The sequence below is a fragment of the Marmota flaviventris genome, chromosome 7 (genome assembly GCF_047511675.1).
Source record: "Marmota flaviventris isolate mMarFla1 chromosome 7, mMarFla1.hap1, whole genome shotgun sequence".
In the NCBI taxonomy this organism is placed as follows: domain Eukaryota; kingdom Metazoa; phylum Chordata; class Mammalia; order Rodentia; family Sciuridae; genus Marmota; species Marmota flaviventris.
In genome coordinates this window covers 127,535,544-127,557,237 of record NC_092504.1, presented here as the reverse complement: position 1 = coordinate 127,557,237, position 21,694 = coordinate 127,535,544, and the positions used below count along the sequence as shown (strand labels likewise).

At 41.2% G+C, this 21,694-nt stretch overlaps 1 protein-coding gene across 1 annotated transcript in view; it reads right to left on the bottom strand.

Annotated features, from left to right (window-relative positions):
• The window catches only part of Rnf150 (ring finger protein 150), a 215,053-nt gene that overhangs the window by 30,762 nt on the left and 162,597 nt on the right, over window positions 1-21,694 (bottom strand). The window contains exon 6 of the mRNA XM_027926708.2: window positions 16,856-17,066. Coding sequence (XP_027782509.1) covers window positions 16,856-17,066 — 211 coding nt within the window. The remainder of the gene's footprint in view (window positions 1-16,855; window positions 17,067-21,694) is intronic.

The window sequence follows — 21,694 nt, the reverse complement described above, 5'->3', positions numbered from 1 at the left end:
ATTCAGGGAACTTCTGTGGAAACTAGACTCCCTGACCCCCTGGGAATCTACAAGCCTGGCAGAAAGAATCCAGGGCCGTTGAGACCCACACCTTTGTGATCCTGTTCATTAGCCGACTGGAGACGCAGACCGGTTGTCTGGTTTTCTTCCACTGCCCCTAAGACAAAATATCCTATAGAAGTTCATGGGCCCAGCCAGCAAGAGACTGTTTGAACATTTTCCCCTCAAAACTTTCGCTGTAATCTCAGTTTTAGAGGGAGAGTGTGGCTTTTCATTTTACAGCTCCAGTTTTAGAGGAAGGGGCTGTTCAAGGGGAGGGGGCACATTAGACACAGAGTCCACTCTGGCAATAGAGGGTGAGCATATCCTAAGCATGGGTATGCACTGATTAGAGTCAAAATCCCAACATATGCTTTGGAAGACAAAAACATTTCTGACTCTGCAAAAAATTAGCTAGAGCGGGGCCTGTTGGCTCTCCCTGTAATCCCAGCAACTCAGAAGGCTGAGGCAGGAGGATGGCAAGTACAGGGCCAGACTCAGCAACTTAGTGAGTCTCAAAATACAAAATAAAAAGGCCTGGGGATAAAGCTCAGTGGTAGAGTGCTCCTGGGTTCCACTCCAAGTCTCTCTCTCTCTCTCTCTCTCTCTCTCACACACACACACACACACACACACACCCTACAAAGTATCTATACGTATTATGAGATTAAGTCATGGTTTCATGGTTCTATAACCGTGATTGTCCATCAAGACAGAAAGATAAAAACAAATAAATAGTTTCTACCATTATTAATCCCTTCCAAGTATCAAACTCTCAGTGTATATTTTCTACCATATCTCTTTGGTGGAAGATAATGCTGTTTAGCAGTTACAAATTAACTAGTACTATGTTGCAGTTCTTGGCTTCCAGGAGTCTAAACTGTAACGTTGTTGTCTTATTTTTTTCTTTTAAGTATTTAATTTTATGATACCAAAGAATTACTTCCTCGGTAAGTTATATATCTGAGAAAACCAATTTTAATTCTTTCAATCATCTTTCACTGTACAGGTTCAAGGAGTTATTTTAGTATTTCAGATGTTTAAAGTATTTTCTTCATAGAAAAGTGTTTCCTTTTTTTTCTAGTAGATAATTTGGGAGTTACTGCTCATGCTCAGAATGTACGTGGACATCTGCACTGTTACATTTGGGCCACACGTCAGGTCCACAACGTCTCACTTGCAAAGAAGTGATTATTATAGAAATGAGGCAGTGCCGTTTTGCCCCATGTGCAATTTTGGCTCCTGTGATGAAACTTCTGTCAATATCACAAGTCAAGCATGGAAAAAACGAACACCTGCTTTTACGTTCTATCCTTATTCTTTTGGGATTTGGATCCATGTTTCAAGGAGCCACTGGTCACCTTTATTGCATGCCTGGATAGATATCATGGGTCCATTATGAGGAATCCAACCACAGACAGAGAACATAATGTGGGTCTAACGTGTCCATTTGGGAAGTTCTCAAAGCCAAGTCAACAAGAAATAGGAGAAGTTGGTTTGCTTGAACAGAATGTTCTAGCTCTGATGCCCCTGATTAAAATAAGTATCCTGGTAAATATAAAAAAAATTAAATGAACTGTAGGGACAAGAGAACACTTAGATTTTGTGAGTTGTCCTGGGTTCTGTTCTCCGTGTGCAGAACACTAGCCCTCTGGGGTAGGGGCATGCGTTTTCAGACTCTAGTTTAAAAAGAACTGCTTAGGAATCCCAGAGGTTCCAGAGGCTGAGGCAGGAGGATCTCGAGTTCAAAGTCAGTCTCAGAAACTTAGTGAGCCCCTAAGCAACTCAGCAAGACCTTGTCTCTAAATGAACTACAAAAAAGGGCTTGCACTGGGGCTCAGTGGGTAAGTACTTCTTAGGAAGTGTTAGGGCATGAGATTGTTTGTTGCCCAAAGATTCATGTATGGGAAGCTTCGTCCCCAGGGTGGTAGTATTGGGGGTGGTGTGAAGCCTTTAAGAGGTGGGGTCTAGTGGGAAGCCCTTAGGTCAACTGGGGGGGGGTGTGTCCTTGGGCAAAATTGTGAAACCCCACTCTCTGGCTCTCTGTTTAGAGATGTGAGCTCTTCCTCTAAGCCATGCTCCTGCCATCTGCCATGAGGTAAGGCTGCCAACGGGGTCCTTGCCAGAGTCTAAACCATGCTGTTTGAACTCTCAGGATCCTACATGTGAGCAAAATCAACCTCTTTTCTTGGCTAGGCTGCCTCAGGTGTTTCATTATAGTAGTGAGAAACTGACTAAGTAAGGAAACCTGACAACAACGACAATTCTCAGTCCACTCCTGGAAACTGCTGTTTAGTAGATCAGGGAGGCCCAGTGAGCTGGATTCTAATTATAGGCCAGGTGGGTGCTCAGACCACACTTGAGAAACTCTGGGGTACTAGAAAGAACCTGGGCTTTGTAGAGAGTGACAAAAGAATCCTCATCCCAGCTCTGCCACTTAGTCCCTGTGTGATCTTTCACGTGGGTCCCAGGCTGCTCTCCAATTCAATTTCTTATTTGTAAAAGAATGTTCATAATTATAAAGGTTAAATAAAATATGTAAAACTCTTTGATAGATTCTTGGCACGTGGTGTATACCTAATATGTATGAATCCCATCTACCTTTTCCACTATACAATAATAACAATGGCAAACTTTTTTTTTAAATGCATATTGTAAGCCAGGCACCTTTCTAAGGAATCTGTATTACATTTAATCCATGAAGTATCTTTTTTTTACCTTCATTTTTCAGTTGATGAAGCAGAGGTACAGAGAGGTTGAGCTATTTGCCCAAAGTCACACAGGTGGCCAGTGGTGAGGCTGAGCCTTGACATAGCTTTACCACCAAAAACTTTCATATTTTTTTCAGAGCTACAGATAAGGGGCAGGAAATGTCAATTCTTCTCTCTTGTCCAACAAGGACCCACACTTCACCTTCCAGTGCCTTTACCATTTGATGTTGTCTGATGCTTCACCAGGTAAAGTACTCTGGCTCAGTATGGATGATCACCTATAATTTTATTAAGCTGCAAAAGTGTTGCTCAATCCTAAGATCTGATGCTAGAAATACACTGTATCTAAAATTGGGGGTGTCTTATTCTTAGGGTTTTTGCAGATATTAAGCCTACTGAAGAAACAAGTGATACTCAAATTTGTTTTGGGGGCTGTTCTCTCTCTGGTAAGATAAATTGGAACTAGTTTCATTTCCAGAGTCATGACTAGAAATTCCAATTGTCTTTGCAAACTACTATGACATAGTTGATGGTAGTAAGTAATATGTATGTGCAGCATCTATGTATGTTAGATACGCACACAATTACCTATGTCTGTATAAGTACTGCTTAGGAAGATGAGCAAGCCATGCATAAGATGCACATGCAAACACATGTATATATGCATGCATGTTTTGTGCATAGATAGGTGTGTTCACATTTCCAGATAAGCGTGCATACATGTGCTATGTATGTGCATATTTATGTATCCTACTGCATACATTTTATTCCACTTTAACATGCTTTTTAATATACTACGTTCCTGTATAAAGCTTAATTTCTAAATCCAATTTTCTAATTAACTCCTTATTTAAATAGCACTGACAGTATTATTATAATATTTCTTTTTCTTAAAAATCTCACTCCAGCATTCGTATTGCACAGTAGGAGTTTAAGTGCAGCCAATACAGTTCTGATTAAGGCATAAGTCTTTATGTATAGAAATGAATGATGTGTTTGATAAAAAAAAATTTCGATGGAATTTTGGTCTATAAATCTACTAATTGTTCCTCCTTGCTGTGAACATGAGTTGCCAGGGACAGGGCTGAGGGTATGCTATTGGTTAATAGGCACACACTGTTTTACTGTACGATTTTGCCAACAGTTTCTTTATTTTTAAAAATATTTCTGTGAGACTTACTAGGAAAACTCAAAACATTGATCTTCCATTGCCCTGCAACTCTCCATAAAATTCAGGGTTGCAAAGCGGCAGTGAACTGCAGAGGGCATGTTTTGGAGTCAAGTGTCACTACAGGCAAACGAGGCCCAGAACTGTGTCTTACAACTTTCCCAAATTGAAATTCAGGTTTGTATGCAAAATCTTGCTGTATTTAAATGATGGCTTCTATCGGAACTTCATCAGAAGCATTCTGAGAACCAAACAATACATCTGCCAGCAGGGGAGTCACATGTGGTACCCATTTACCAACTCTGCCTGGAATCATCCCTGGAAATTCCTAGATAGCTAATGCCTAGTGATTTCGGGTGATGAGCTGAGAGCGTAAGTGAGGTGGGGGGCGAGTGTGCTCATGTGCACACGCGTGCCTGAGTGGGTAGGTGGGCCAGTGTGTGCATGGGGAACCTGGCTTGATTCTCACTGTGGGGTCCTGGTGTGTACTCTTTGGGAGGCCTCTGGAGCAAGGAAGGATGGTTTTCAATCACCCTGGCATTTGCAGACTTATCAGGACCAAGTAGAGGGTGTCTCAGGCGAGAACGACCCAGCTGGGCTCTAGGCAGATGTGGGGAGGAGAGGTTGGCTAAACTACTTAACCACAGACATTTTCTTCTCTCCAGCAGTCATCCTTGTAAATTTTTACCCCAAGGGGAGGAAGAACTGCAGTGAGGACCATGACAGAAGAAGCCAGTGAGTTAGGCATTTCTGTATTTTAAAAGGTCTCCCAGTGGTTTTCTGTGTGTGTGTGGTGCGGGGCGGGGGGTGGGGGTCTGGAGCAAACTTGGAAATGTGTATAAGTCCATATTTACAAGTTTACGCTCCAAGTTGTAGCCTGAAGTTCAACTTTAGAAACACATGCAAAATTAAGGCTGAGCAAATCTGAGATAATACTCGTTTATCCATAAATTAGTTGTCTGTAGGTCACTAAGCTCAAAACACCACCTCAGCTTATTGGTTGGGCCACTGTCTGTTGAATACAAGTGGAACATCACTAGGCCACAAATACACGAAGTCCAAACTGCTGCAAAGTCTGAAATCTTCTCATCACCCCACGTGATGCCACAAGGAGACAATTCCAACCCGTCCTCATGTGATGAGTTATCAAAATGCAAGCATACTAAAAGCACTGTATATTAGTACCTCAGGCTATATGTGGAAAGCATGTGAAACATAAATGGATTTCATATTCAGATTTGGGTCCCTTCCCCATGATATCTCATTATATATATGCAAATGGCATCTCCCAGTCTGAAAAAAAATCAGAAATCCAGGACACTTATGGTCCCAAGCATTTCAGATGAGGGTTATTCAACCCATATAGCCAATGCAGAGCTGTGTGTAGAAAGGGTGTGATTCTGACTCTCTAGGAATCGACTCTAATGGGTTGCTGGGTGATTGATGGGCTGATTCATGATGATGCAGATATCCTCCTGAGCGGTTTCTCTGTAAATGGTGCTCTAAGGACAGTCATTATTTTATATGAGATCATCGTCATAAAGATTGCAGTTAATAACTCAGTTGTTCTCAAATGATCAATTAGTGAAAAAAGATAAATAACGCCAAGCAAGTAGGCAGTTCTGGCCCAGGCACTAATGTAATTCTGGTAATGGAAAAAGAGCAAGGTGAGGTCAGCTTTTGTTCCCACAAGCAGATGGTTTAAGATTTACCCTATATCTATAAGGTCTTGGAAATGTCCTTTGGAACCTATTTGACAGAGATACTTTGCAGGCATTTTGTTTATATTTATATTTTAGTTGTAGTTGGACACAATACCTTTATTTCACTTATTTATTTTTATGTGGTGCTGAGGATTGAACCCAGGGTCCTACATTTGCAAGGTGAGCACTCTACCACTGAGCCACAACCCCAGCCCCTGCAGGCATTTTTATATCAAAAAAATTTCAGTTGCACAAATAGATACTTGGGACATGCCTGCCCAATATACATTCTCATGGGGAGGTGGTGTGTGGGGTGGGAACAGAAGTGACATTTATGATTTACTGAGCCAGAAACTTTACACTCAGTGACTCATTTCATTTTCACAATGAACCTGTGAGGTAGATTTGATGTTGATGATTTTAACGATGAGGAAACTGGAGCCCAGAGATGTTAAGAGAGTTGGGCTCGAGCTGGCAAGTCAGTGGCCAGCCTGGGATTGGAACTCAAGTCTGCCTGATTTTCCCAGCCCTGAATTATCTCTCAGTATCATCTTCATTTCTCATGGATTAAGATGAAACTTTTGCTGACGGCACAGAACAAAAATAAAAAGCATCCTATGAGCCTGTATTGGCTTCTGGATATTTGGTTTTATGGCACTGCCAGGGCTTTTGCAGAAATTTATGTGCAGTTAGGCATTGAGTCTGTCTGGAACACTCTCCCTTTGCTGCTGTTTCTGATACTTCATCTCTTTTCACCGCTTTCAATTCAATTTCTGCTGTGTAGTACAATATCAATAATGATAAATAATAAATCACTAGTTCATTTCTACAAGGCATTAGTCTCCCTCCTTCCTCGTGACGGGGGACCAGCTTAACATTATGGTCCCCTGTCACATGGGGACAGGGTCACAGTGTCATCCCAGGGGGAATGGCTGTAGGGAGGCTTGGCTCAGCTTGAGTATCCTTGGAAGACCTATTTACCCTTTTCATTATCAAAGTACAAATACATATTATAATACAATCTCTTCCACCTTTCAACTACCACTATTGTAGTGTCCCTTGAAATTCACCTTATTCATTCATTTATCCAACTAATGTTTATTGAATCTAACTGCATGTTTTGAAAACAGAGATGAAATGTCCAGTCCAAACCCATTGAGGACCTCTACGTTCAGGGGAGGTGACAGCTAATTTCTCAAAAAGTTGTAACAGAGATAATGGTAGGAGGTTCTGCTTGGATTAACAGAGAAGACCTCTCTGAGACTCCGGCAGATGGGATGTGATTGAAGGACACACAGAGATTGGCAGGTGGAGGAAGAAGCATGAGGGACCATGTGTCTGGAACCACAAGTGGCTCAGAAAAGTGGACAGAGGACAGGGCCAGACAGGGGAGGTAGAAAATCAGGGAGAGACATGCAGGGGCCAAAGCATAATGATCTGGTAAGACTGGCCAGCTGGAAATTTTAAACCACAGCTGATAAAACTGCTCTGAGCAAAACAGTGGCAAAATCAGATTTCCTTGGATGAGGACAGCCTGGAGGAGGGCAGCAGAGGCAGGGAGAGGGAAGTTGCGGCAGGAGCAAAAACCAAGGGAAGAGATGGTAAGGTGGGCTTTACAGTGGTGTCGAGGGAACGGGTGCTGGAGAGACACAAGGCAGAAGGAACAGGGCTTGGAGATGATCTTACTACTGAGAATGGACGGAATATCAGGTACCCTCAAGTTACTGGATTGAGCACTAGGAAGGAATTTCACTGTAAAAATGGAAGTCACCAACTTATACAATAAACCAATATATGAATATATGGTAAGTAGAATACAAATGTAGCCTGTGAAAAGGAAATACTTAAAAATTTGGTATATGTTTTTCTGAAGTGAATGGAGCCAAGCAAGGCTGTTTAAAAAAAAAAAAAAAAGCACATTTTTGCAGAGGAAGCTAATACAAGATGTGTGTCAAATTCGTGGATTAATTCTTCAGTGGCATGCCAACAGAGCTTTTTTTGTTTTTTTTTGCTTTTCCTTACTTTTAAATTTAATTTTAAGTCAGACGTTTTTTTCCCCAATGTTTACTTCACACTGAGAACATGGTTTAACCAGACAAACAGTATTCTATCTTTTTATCTTTTAATCATTCTATGGCCATTTTTCAATTACACTGTATTTTTTTCAGGAGTTCTTTCTCCTTCTCTGGAGACTTTCCATGTCTCACGGCATCTGCTTCTTTTTCATGGATGCGTTCTTGTCTCATAACTTTGTAGTGATAGAATTTGAAGTCTAGAGAATTCTGTGTTGTGGATTATCTTGGTTTCTGTGGAGTGTCTTTTTCATTATTTGCAAGGTTCTCTCTCTTTCTTTCTCCCTCCTTCTATTTAGTAGTTTTATGGTTCTCTCTTTCTCTCTCTATATATATATTTAGTAATCTTCCATGACTGCACATCGACCCCTGCTCTCCATTTTGACCAATGAACTAAGTTTTGTGGCGCATGGGTGGCTTGCACCTGGAGAGGGACCTCAACATAGCACTACAACTACCAGGTGGTTCAGTGGGGCCTGATGGTCTTCACAGTCTTTTCCACATCCTTTTTCTAAACCCCACTCCAGCCAGGATTGGAGCATACCCGGCTTCACAGCTGCTACCCTTTCTCCTGGGCTCTTCTGTGCTGAGTGTGATACGTTTGCCCCTGACCCCCTTCTTCTCCCTTAGGAGGTCTGTAGAGTTCAGCTTGCTCCACTTTCCAAGCAAATTTCTACTCATTCTCCATCCTAAATTTGTTGTCACTTTATCTATTGTCATCTTTTCCCAGATCTTAGTGTCCATGTAGGTTTATACCTTTTGTCAATCCTTGGGTAGAATTTGGGTAGGTAGCAGAGGTGAACCTGCCACACAGCCAGAAATCCTGATTGCATGCTAGATGGTTCCTTTGACAAGAAAACCAGTCCTGATGCCCTTGCATCTTAAATCACCCCACATGGTCATGTTTTAATTAGGTTTTCAACTCTTCTGTATTAGCTGGAGACAAGAAAGCTTTTCTGGCATTTTTCCCCCAGGAAACCAGTTAAGCCACATGGTCCAGTCTTGGAAAGACTCTTAGGCTAGAGTAGGAAACTGGATTTAGCTTCTCTGCTTTGATTTTCCCTTTTGTGATGGAAATTACTGTTTTTTCTACTGTTGGAGAATGTTATGAAGACAGAACAAGATGTTATGGGTGAATTACGTTCTGAGATTTTGGAAAGAAAATTAAAGGTATTTCTTTCTGTCAGGGGAGAGTAAGCCTTGAGTCCTTGAAAGATGATATTCAGATTTCTTATTTTTGCTGTTTCAATAATGGCTTGACATTCATGATTAAATTAATCGTTCTTTACAAAACATTTTTTTTTCTGCTTTATATTTCACAATGACAAAGCAAGAAATAAACTTACTCTTTAGCATCTATCTTGTTAACCAATTAAACTAAATCCTTATTAAAATGCCTGGAGCTGAAATATTTTGATGACAAGTAAAATAAGGCCTTAAAATACTTGCATGACCCAAAGCTATTCCTGGGTGATTAACACTAGTTTTCTATAAAATTACTGAAACACAAATAGATTCACATAGCACAGACCACCCTGGAACTGGGGTCAGATGAGAGGTTTTTTTTTCCTCTGACCTGGGACCAACAACTCTGAATGTTGTACTTATGTCTACTTACAAAATGAAGATTCCAAATGATGTTACAATGATTTTTAAATTTTTTTCTACTTCCCTGAGAATATATATGGTATTTACTGTAAAAATACAAAGCATTATAAATATGCAAAAATCCTAAATATAGATATGTTTAACATATCTACATTTATCTAATTATAGATGTCTTTAGTCCTAAGAGTACTAAATGAGGATGCAAGATCTTGAGCCTTTCCTACTTAGAACCCTGCCAAGACAGGGATTCTATCTTTAATCACAGAGTTATGGGGAGGATCTTGGAAATCATGGCTAGTTCAATTGGCTAATAGACAAGCAAAGGGGGTAAATGACTTGCCCAAGGTGACACTGATCATTGGAGGCCACAGCAAGCCCAAGGCCCCCACTTCCTGCCTTTTCTAGTCATGGCCCCACTATGACATCACACTTCAAGGAGATCCAGCAGTGTTCTGATAGCTTTGCTTTGTTTTTGTTTTTTTTTTTCCTGAATCACTGGGTTTCTGTGATACTGTGACTCTCAGATTCTGAACTGCCAAAGCCAGTCCTTAGTTCAACCAAAAGCCATTTCAGCTGTCTCTGATTTCTTGATCTTTGAACGATGAAACTTCCTTGCAATTTGCTTTTAGAACTGAAATGCAAAAAGGAATGTCATCCTACGGACACCCGATGCTGCTCAAAAACTGCAGAAGTGCTGGCTGCCACTTGTGCTTCCTGCTGCCGTCTGTTGCTGTGGCCTGGCTGGGGAGCTCCACCTGCAGCGTGTCAATGTTTGCTCCTTTTTCCAGCTCACTCTGGGAACAGCTGTTGAGCCTCGACACTTATCAAAACCAAGACCGCATTGTGAGCAATTCATCAAATTGGAGACGGCATTGTCAAGGAGTAGCAGGAGCATCTGAGACCAACTCACAGCAAGGAACAGAGTCAAGCTGCAGGCGGAGTCATTTCATTTTGGGAAAGACAAGCTTCTTCCGGGTGGATGGTGTGTATCAGATCCAGTCTGAGGGCTGCAAGGCGGCAATGTATCTACAGTTGAGATTGATTAATTCTCTCACACGCTGTTTGTGAATCTGCAGGTCTTCAATCCTCCCTGTCAGAGGGACCTGACACACCAGACAGGAAAGCCCTGCGAGTCTGGCCCTGGGTGGGCTTTCTTGGATTGGCAGGTGTTTTTAATCAAGGAGGAATGTTATCACTGAAAACCCTGTGGATTGTACATTGGATAGCTGTGCCTGCAGGCTGGATGACAGAGGCATTGCTGATTGCAAAGATCTTTGCTCTTCAGAACAGCTGACCCTCTGCTGAGGCTGCCATTGAGCTGGAGAGCTGGAGGACTCAGAGACAAGGCGGTGATGTTGCTGCAGGGGCCTGGCACATGGGGAGACATGGAGACGATTGTTGGGAGCATTGTCACAATCTGCAAATGCTTCATTTTGAATAGAGATCGTCCACTGTGGCTTAGCTATTTCCTGAAGGGGAGATGGCAGTGGGGTCTAAGCTCTTAAAAGGGCTGGCTGATTCCTTTGTCTGCCACAATGGAATATGCTCACAAATCAAAGCAATCATCTTTCCAGGGCTAATGTGAATCTTATGAGCACCAGGGGAAATCACTCTCGTGGCTGGTTCCAGCCAGCATATTTATCCATAGTCAAGGGCAGATACTTTGCCATTTCTGGCTTTAATGCAAGTCAGAAAAGCAGATGTGGCAACTCACTCTTGCCGCTCCCTCGTAAACACAGGAATGCTTCATCTAGATATGTTTATTTCTGAATGCACCCATATTTTTTATAGTCACATAAAACCTTTGCAAACCTGTTTTGCAAATGCAGCAAAGTATAATTGCAGATCTGAAGGGCAATGTGATGTTCATCCCACTCTCTCTCTTTCTCTCAGCTGTTTTGACTCTCAGAGGTTCAAATTCAGAGTTTCCTGGAAAAATCCTGAACGCACATTCTTTCTGGTTTTCATGCTGAAGTTGAGGTCAGAGTAACTCGAGGAGCACTTACAACTTTTGAATATATATATATATATATATATATATATATATATATATATATATATATTCCTAATGCTTCTTCATCAGCTGTTCCCTAAATAAACTTAAAACCTATGAGCAAATGTCATTTCTGGTCTGATATGAAGACCATATGTCCTTAGGAGTGGAGAATCCCCAGGGAGCTTTTATTGAGTTCCCTGAATCGCAGAAAGTGAATCACTCCATGGGCCAAGCACAAGTGTCTGTATGAACACTTTGGAAGTTTTTTCCATAATTAGTTTGAAGTGTTTGTCCCTGGAGAGTCCTGGGTGGTTGCGGTGATAGCTGTTAGATCTGGCATGAAAGTGACTTTTTTTTTTCTTTTCAATGCTACAATATCATCCTGCCTTAGCTATTATTTTTGTCTCATGAGTACATTTTGAAAAGTATGTGAATATATATGTAAAATCTCCTCCAAAAGGGCAGGTCTCTAGGGTCTTTTAAAACGGACTGTAATTTAGTGTGATATTTAGTGTACTGAGGTCCTCAGGTGAAGATGATGAAAATATTCAGGAAATAATTCTTTTGTGCTCTCTGGGATTCTGCCTGCCTCAGTTTCTCCTGAAGAGTTGTGGAGATCCAAGAAGCAGGAGGCAGTCTGTACTGCTGTACCTACCCTTCTGCTGCCTGTACATCTTTCTGGATGTACAATGGACACGAAGGGAAGCTGTCCTATGATTCTTGACCCCATCATTCATTTAGAGACAATACAAAAGACAGCAAAGAAGAGGAGGGCTGGAGGATAGTATAGAGATGATCTATGGACAAAGTGTCATCAAGCAAATCCATTCCTCTAGCTAAAGGGGTGGGAAGGGAACCGCCCAGCCCTAAGCCTGTGAGGGGCTGCTGCACAGGACTTTGAAGCATGTTTCAGCCAAACTTCAGAAAAGATAGAACAGAGTATGGACTCCGGGGTCCCTCTTGTCTGCAATGTGAGGTTGGATGTTGGAGATGGCCACTGCTGGCCCCCAGTGTGTGGTCAGGGCAGGTGGCATGTGAGTGTACCAATGTGGCCATGTGGGAGAGTGAGCTGGACGAGGCTCGATGTGGACTCCAGGTAAAAGGAGCTCCTGGAGGTGGGAGGGAACCTTAGGAGGCAGCAGCCATTTGGGCTGGTGGGGACTGCAGAAGGTCTTGCACATAAACCTCATAGATCTGTGGAATTACAGGAGAAAGGGCCTGGTGGGAAAGCAAAAAACAGCAAAACCAAACCAAACAGCAGAACAAAATGAAACAAAACACTCTGTATCTGTGTTTGGTCCGTAAAGGGACTCTGAGAACTGTCAGTTACCTAAGGGTTAACAGAAGATTCCTAGGACTGTTGGGATTTGCATCAAGGGGCAGGGAACATTCCACCTACTCCATACACATTAAGCATTTGTGTGGCAAGAATAAAGATGTGATTTGAGACTCCACAAATCATGTGTGTTAATCACATTAGATGTTAGATGCACTGTTCTTTCCCCAAGGATCAGAGATGATAGGAAGTTAGCAAAGACGTTTCCAGAGGAAACCCAAACTATCTTTCATTTCCATTGGCCAAGTTTTATGAGAATCCACACTAATTGGTGAGTGTTGCTTCTTTTTGTAAAGTTTGGACACCAGATCTCTTCTGGCCACAGGTGTCATGCCAAGGGCTTCTCAGAATGCCCTGGGGTAGATTTCTGATTTCTCCATTCTGTCCATCTCTACCCCCTCTACTCTTTAGGCTGACTGTTGGTTCCTTCCAGGGTGAGGTGGGAGGATGGCAAGAGGGTAATGACTTGTAGGAAATCCCATAGGACTCATGGTGATTCAATAAGGAAGTCAAGGCATGGAAGGTGGAGTTAACAAGCTCTTTGACAGATAAAGGGAAGAGTTCAGGCCCTCCTGAGCAGATGCCAAGTGGTGCTGTGTTGGGAAGGAGTGATGAAGTCTTCTTCTTCAGTGTCTTTCTCTGGCTCCTCCCTGAGATCTCTAAACACACAGGGCTGTTTGTTTAGGTGTGTTTCCCTTTGCTCCTTAGAAACTTTTTTTCCCTGTGGAAGAAAACACAAGAGCCCGCAGCTGAAGCCTGGGGAGGGAGATGGCGGCGTGCAGTGGCACTAGCAGGCCTGCAGATGAGACTGGCGAGTGGCATAAGGACATCCATGCACACGACTCCTTGCACTAAGGTGGAGGAGCAAGACTGCCATGGGGACCTGCCCTGTGAGGTTGCAACAGGAGGACCTTTGGCAGCACTGGATGTACATGGTAAAGAATGTCTCTCTCCCAGAGTCAGACTTGCATCAAGCTTGGATTTCCTTGGTGCTATAAATGCTTTTCTTGTTTCCTTTTCTAGGTGTTCACTCTAAAGCCAGTCTGCTCTACACCTGCCCCCAGGAGCGCTAGAACGTCTTGACATGCTTTGGATCAGCTGCAATCAGCACGATTTGCCAGGAAAGGGAGAAAAGAGATAGGAATGAAGGTGGAGGAGCTAAGCAAATTATTGATCTTTTCAGAGATCTTTGAGAAAGCAGGAAATAAATAAGTCAACAAAGTGAGGAGTGTGTAGGCAACTGTGTTAGACGCCCCCTTTTCATTATCTGAGTACATACAGCCCTGGAGCCAGCAGCCCTGTTTGAATTCCAGCTCCACCTGTCACCAGCTAACAACCTCGGGTTGGCCACTTTGATCTGTGCCTCCCTTTCTGCATCAGTCAAGTGAGGATACAGATGATATTTACCTTGTAGGTGGTTGTGAACTAACAGATAAACAGGCTTAAAAGGTGCTTGGTATGTATTTGGGACCATGTATTTATTAGCTGCTATTATTTCTTTCTTTTCTGTAATTTCCTGGATCTGTGGGGATGTGAGGAGGGAAAAGAGAATTTGGAGAAAAGTCAAGTCCAACCTGTTTATTGGTGGTTTATAGCTATATTGTATCTTCATTTATATTTATGTCTCCATCTACATTATTTTTAGAAATACTTAGAGAGTTGATTACACTAATGTTGATTAGAACTTGGATCTTTTCATTTATGTAGTGATATATTTGTGTTTGCTCATTTATTGATTAAATACTTACTTGATGAAGACACCAGGCAATTTAAAAATCTGTAGAGAATTTTCCCCTTAAAGAGTCTACAGCCATTTTGTTAATGGTTATGGCCATAAAATTCTGTGAAAGCCCAATAAATAAAATTAATCAGACATATATGGTCTAGGAAAATATTTTGTGAGAAAAATTCCATTTCTGTGCTCAGAAATGGATCTTTCTAGCCACATTGCTATTTGCAATCAATCTTCAAACTAGATGTGATCTTGTTGCTCCCAACTCTTCATCTCACTTTTGCTAATACCTTCCTTTGAAATTGCCTGGCATTTTTAATATGTGCTTCAAGCCTAGGTTGAACGCTTTGACCTCAAGTTATTTACCAAAAGTCTGCTGTCACCCAAACGCCCTGACTCAAATACTTTGCACAAAGTAGTTTAGGGATTGTGAATTACATGGACACAGTCTATTTCATTTTTTGATGTATTTTACCCACAGTGTATTTACATCTATTTCACTTTAAATGTCATTTAACCCACATTAAATTAAAATGCTTTTTCATTTGCCATCTGGGCTTTGCTAAAACACAGGAAGTACGAAGCCACTTTCAAAATAAGGAATCTCACAGAGGACAAACTGTCTCTTGAAAATCATATAATCATTCTTTGTAAGGATAATGATCCATTTTTTTGTCTTTTATGGGCTTAAATATATTCTTGCTTTATATATTTTTGAACTGCTAGAATAATTCTATCAGGCCTTCCAATATTCTTCACTAAGATCATCAGTGGTTATGAATCATGATTGAAGAAGATGTCTGATAAATGGTTTAACGAAACCACCTGATCCACTGAAAATTGAACTTACTCTTTGACCTGGGTCAGCCATTTACCCCTCTGGGCCATTGTTTTCTTTTGTTAAAAATTTACAACTTTATCCTGGTAAAAGTCAAATAATCTTTCAGGTTCTTCATTTTCAGAAATTCCTGATCTATGTTCTCCGGTATGGTAGCCACTGGCTACATGTGATTACTGAGTTAGTCGAAACTAAAATGTCCTGAAATACATTCCAGATTTTAATGATCAAGGATACAAACATAAAAAGTAAAATTGTTTTAGAAAAAAAAGTTTCCAAAAGTTTAGATTTTGAAGTTAAAACTCTTATTTATCCCAAACAAATAAACCTTACCTGGAAGATATTTCCCACCAAATCCCTCTTCAAGTTACCTTGGGTGAAAGCTTCGTGAAATGCTAAGGTTACCATACTCAAAATGCAAATTCTGTAACATCATCTCAACTCTTATCACCAAAGATGACCAGGAAATGGCCACAATATTAAAAGCCACTATTGCTAGGTGGTGGTGTCTTGACTGAGTTTTCATTCTTTTTTTATTCTTTATCTTTCAATCTTTCAACAGGATGATTTTTTTTCTTTCTTCATCAGAAAAATGCATATCTTTACAGTTTAGCATAATTTTTTTTTTAAAAAGAGGATGATGTAAAAGGAAATACACCAAGATGTTTCAATTTGCTTTTATCTATTTCCAAATTTTCTATAGCGAATAAATTACTTCTATCAAGAAAAATATGCTTTGTTTAAAAATTGTAACATCCACCTACTCTTTTAATGTTAAACCTCAGTTAATTTGCATGCTGATTTTCTTAGAACTCCTAAGCTTTTATCTCTGCTACATTAGACTAAATAGTAGATACTTTAGATTTTAGTTTTGATCTTTGATGCCCATACAGATATTTGGGCACTGAGACAGAACAGAATCCAGTGACCATCTATGCAGGAGATGAGGCGAAGATATTTAAACATGCAGGGCACCAGGTTCAGGACTTTAGGCTATGCTGCAAAAATGCCCATCTCAAGGGGTACTCAAGCTGGACATGGTGACACCCTGGCTGTCCGGGAGGCTGACGAGGAGGATCTCTCGTGTCCAGGTGTTTGGGACCAGCCTGGAAAACTTAGAAAGACCAGTCCCTTAAATAAAAATAAAAATAAAATAGGTACCCTATATATCTGAGTCCTACAGCAATGGGTAAAATGACCTTCTGCTCATGGTCCAAATTAGCTCATACAGCTACAGGCACACTCATGGAGCTCAAGTGTGCACATATGTGCACCTCACGTTCACAAGTGGGCAGGACTGTGTCCTATCCAGTCTTCCTGGGCACACCATGGGGCTGCTTCTCTCACCTGCTGTCCACCCTCAGAGACAAGACCTATTCCCTACTTGCCTCTGGACTTGGAGAACGTGTGGTGCTGTGGTGTGTGCCGCTGGTGTGAGTGTGGGTGTGCAGGGCCAGGTGTGCTGTCTGCCCTGCTGGCTCTGGAAAGATCTGGACTTCTTAGGGTCCAATAGGCATGGCTGTTGAGACTGGCAATGATATACTCATTCAGTTTATACTTTTTTTCTTGGGAATAGCTATCTTCTTCCAATCCCATGAGGCAATGAGCCACTTGGGATTGGTAACAGCACCTTTAAGCACAGCAGAACTTACTGTTGGTGGTGAAGATGGCTTCTCCCTCCTGGGGCGTGGGGTCTGCATCCTGGACCACCTGCAGGGCTCCCACAGTCCGGACAGCAGGGTCTAAGGTGACTGAACTTTCGTTCACTGTTGTGTCGCTTGCGCCTGTGATCTGGTTGGTTGGTGGACCTCCCAGAGAGCCCTCGAAGTCAGTGGGTAGGTCGTCCATGCAGTCAGCATTGGGCTGAGGGAGGGAGGGAAGGATCTATTCTTAGAGTGTGTCATCAATTTAGAGATGCTATTATATACCCTAAATATTTTGACTCAAAGAAGTATTAACATTTTTTGTACTGTTTTCTTAAGCTAATTTTTTTGAAAACAGTCTACATTTGCATTAACATGAGAAGATCTTAACATGAGCATGAAAAGATCTTCCAAAATTCATTTTCAAAGTTTCCTCTTACATGTTGGTCTATAAAGTTTTAATTCCAGGAATATCAAGATCTCTACTTTTAAAGAATTAGTTATGGAGAATACATATATTTATTTATGGTGATAGAAGAGCCTTTATACAATGTGCACATCCCACATAGAATAGATAATTATCCCCAAAGATTCCTTCACTGTTTACAAATATACTAATACTCAAGTGTGAATGGGACAGAATTTGACTCATTTTGAATTGTTCCTTAAAGATATATGTACACACAAATACAAGCAAAAATCAACTATAGAAAAACATCCTAAACTTCACATGGAACTGAACATACATTATTAGTCAAATCCTTTAAATTAAATCTTAGAATCAAAAAGCCAGGGTGAGACCATCTTATTCCATCACACTTTCATTACAGTATTTCTCCTCCCTAAAAACATTGACTTCTCCCTTTGAATAGCAAAAGTTGCTCTCTGCCTTGGTAGGCAGGTTGTGTTGGGTACCATCATTGGGCATCTCTGTTATTGGGCAAAATCTTACTCTTTTCAAGTCTCACTCTGATCTTAGTTCTGCTTTTTGAAGTAATAAAGAATATATTTCCCTCTTCCACAAAAAGCTTTTAAAATTACTTTCAGTTGTTGTGTCTTTACCGGAACTTATGAAAATTATTTTTTTTAAAGGTGGTGGTGAAAAGATAGGGTCTTCAGTAATATTAGAATAGCTTTGGTCTGAACTTCACCTTTGTCTTCAAGGATGATGATGACATGTCTTTCCACTCCCAGTGTTTATAGAATGTGAAAAGAATTTGGGGTTGACACTGAATTAGCCTCACAATGATAACACTGTATTCAAAGAGCCTTAAAAGGCAAAACCTACAACTCATGGACTCATGGGGAGCACAGAGCAGATCCAAGTGCTGGACCCTTGCCCAAGCTTTCCCTCCATGGCCGTGTAAGGATGTGTCTTCAGGGACACCCCTGTGTTTCCAGTGATCAGCTGGAAGTCTCCATCATCCCACAAACTCCTCACAGTTACCTTATTCCTTTCTTCTATTCTTCCTTTTTCTCTCTCTGTATCTATTGGAAGTGAGTCATTCATTAAAACTCAATTTGTCAAAAATCAACTTACAGAATGACCATCGAATTTACTATATTTACTGGCTTTGAAATTGGACACAAGCAGGTGTGTTTATGAACATGCCTCCCCATCCCCAATCATCTCCTTTGGGTCTCTTCAGTTCCCTTCAGTCTCATTCTCTTATCATGACATTTTTTTTTTCCCAAAGGAAACACAGGTATGATTCTTCTCTTCTCCCAGGGAGTGGATCACCAGCTCCTTAGCTTGCTGAAACAGATGCTCTGCAGCTGGATCCCACCTACTCTTCTACCTCACCCTTAGCCTTTGGCGAGGGAGCACCATACATCCCCTGTCTCAGGGCTTCAGTTTACACTGTCCCTCTGCTCAGGATGACATTTGCCACAGTCACCCTCCCATTCCCATCCCAGGTCTCACATGATGTCTGGCAAATTCCTAACCACACTTTAAGTCTCAGGCCAATGCCACCTTTTTGGAAGCATGTTCCTTCCCAGGGAGTTGTTCTGAGTGATCTTGGAGCACTTCCTTGACACTCTTCCCACTATGGATGGTCATTTGCTAGTATGTCTGCCTTCTGCTAGTCTACAAGCGGGGTAAAGAGAAGCAGCCATGTCATACTGATCTTGCATTTCAAGCTTCCATATAGTACCATTGATAATTATCAGTTGCTCAATAAATGTTGATTTGAACATTTTATTTGAATCTCAGATTTCTGCTCTGAAAACTTGGGCACATTAGTATCTGCCCAAGATTAATCAAGGGACAATTTGAGAAAATACTTTTGAGAACTGTAAAGTTCTATGTGAAAGAAAAGGTATGCTATTTAACGATGTTCATTAAACAAAAGTAACTGTGTGTGGGGTCCTGGGGTGGAAAGGATTTCATTAGGGGGACATGGTGCTGGGTGTTCATTCAACCATGAAGTGCTGAAAGCAATCCCATGTAACAGCAACTGACGTGCTTTTTGAAACACTGATTCTGGTTGTTGATACTGTTCTTTGATTTCGTTTATTTCTTAATTTCCATGCTGCGCATTTCTTTGCTTTTATTTTGTAGGCCAGTAAGAGAGGTGCTAGATCCTCAATAGAGGAGACAGAAGAAGAGAAAAAGCTGATTAGTTGAGTGAGACTCAGTGGTGGCAGGCATGCATAATCTGGCTTGGACATAACATTTAATAGACCATCTTTCCAGAGCCTACCAGTTTTAATCCACTTTCCATGGTTCATCACACAGAATAATGTGTTGTGTTAAAAAGAAACCAAATTTGTACCCTTCTAAGAAAAGTCTCAATCAGAATGTTTCCAAGAGAAATCCAATGCTATCTGCAATTGAACACTGTTTAAGCGTTGAAATTCAGGTCAGCACGGGGAAAACTCTTCAAAGGCTTAACTGCTGACAAACCTGGTGTGTAAACTTGTGGTTACAGAGGATGTTCTGCTCAGTGGTAGTTATCACACTATTCATATCAGGATCACAGAGATAAGGGTGTGTATGCTGGCATATAAAAGACCCCGCCCAGTTCTATGGGACCTTAGAACTGTTTTCCTATAAAGACAGACCTGCCCCTCACTGGGCTGCAAAGAGAACTAAGCACTCTAAGGTAGACAACACTTCTGATAGTAAGGGACTTCTGCCCAGGTGTGGTGGGTACACCTGAAATCCCAGTGACCCTGGAGGCCGAGGCAGGAAGATGGCAAGTTCGAGGCTAGCCTGGGCAATTTAGCAAAACCTTATCTCAAAATAAAAAATAAAAAGGGCTGGGGATGGAGCTCAGTGGTAAATCACCCCTGGGTGCAATTCCTGGTACCAAACAAACAAACAAAAAAACCCACACAAACTTTCTCCTGTTTTCAGTTCATTCTTATATTTCTTTTGGCAAAATATGATGGGAAAAGGCACTCATCGAGATGGGACGTTCAGATCACTGAGGTGTGCTCTCATTCTGTGGTCCAATGTAGAGAATTCAATGATGAAAATTAAATGTCCCAGCTCTTGGTTTTCAACTTATATTTATTTGCCTTATAGCATAGGCAGCCGAATGAACACTCAATCAAAACCAACAAAAATGAAAACCACAAACAAAAATAAGATTCCATATGGATCTGGACAATCTTATGAATCAGAATTACAACCAAGTTGTTTGTGAGTTGACATCGTTTCAAGGGGAAACAGGATGTAATTCACAAATACAGGTCATGCACTGCCAGCCCGCAATACTCTGGAGGGTTACAGTTCTACACATTTATTGAGCTCTTAGCATATATTAGGGATACAGAGTTGGATTAACAGATGTCAATTATCAGAGTGTGACAGGCTCTATCCAATTTTCCTTACAGAAGAAATGGTGTATGAAGATACAGGAAAATTATAAGACAGTGTCTATAAGTTGCATAAAAACGGTTTTAGTTAGCACAGGAAGTATTTTCTAATTAAGGCTGTGCGCATATCCAATGATACGGGAAGCTATTAGAATGAACAGAAGTCATATCATTGGTATATTTTAGGCATACTGTTCCCCAAGGGTAGGGCAGAATGAAATGAAACCCCAAATTCCTGCTGGATTCTGACTTTATCATTCTCTAGGACAAAAAACGGAAGAGCCCCGGAGACAGGGAGGCTAACCATGTGTCTTGGTGCTTCATCAGAGTTGCACACACCACGGGCCTTCTTCATGGAGGATGTTCTGTTCTGTGGGGCAGGCTCGGATGTATCTCATGTTCTTATTTGGGTGGCCTTTAAAATTCCTTGGCAAAATCCAAAAGATGCTACTGATGTTTCTTTTTCTGGGAATCGAGTATGCTAAGCAAAATCCTATCCAGACAAGTGTCAGGCCTCAAACCATGGCCAGAATATGCTCAATTGCTAAAAATTAAAATGTTATTACATTTGGAAATGAGCCCAAAGGCCACTTAATAATTCTGCTTGAGCAACAGTAAGAGTGATAATTCATAACTTCTTTACAAGTACCTTCTGGAGAAACTGTACCCATGTGGGAGTTATATTTGAAGCCAAATATTATTTAGTACAGAATTTAACTCAGAGGATTGTCACAAGGAGTGGTAGGACAAACACAATCTTGAAAAATATCCTGAACAATAGGAACCAGATGAAAGGATGCAACTGTGTCCTTTAATTGTGAGGATTCTGAAGACTTCAGACACCAAGGACACACAGGCACATGCAAGCACACACATATGCACATTTCCCCTTCCATCAAACAACTGGTCACAGCTAGAGATGTGAAAACTGCCAAAACTGGGTTTGATTTTTTTTAAGTCACCAGTTTTTGGTAGTGATGTTGGGTTTTCACTAACATTTCACATTCTCTGTAATTGATTTTC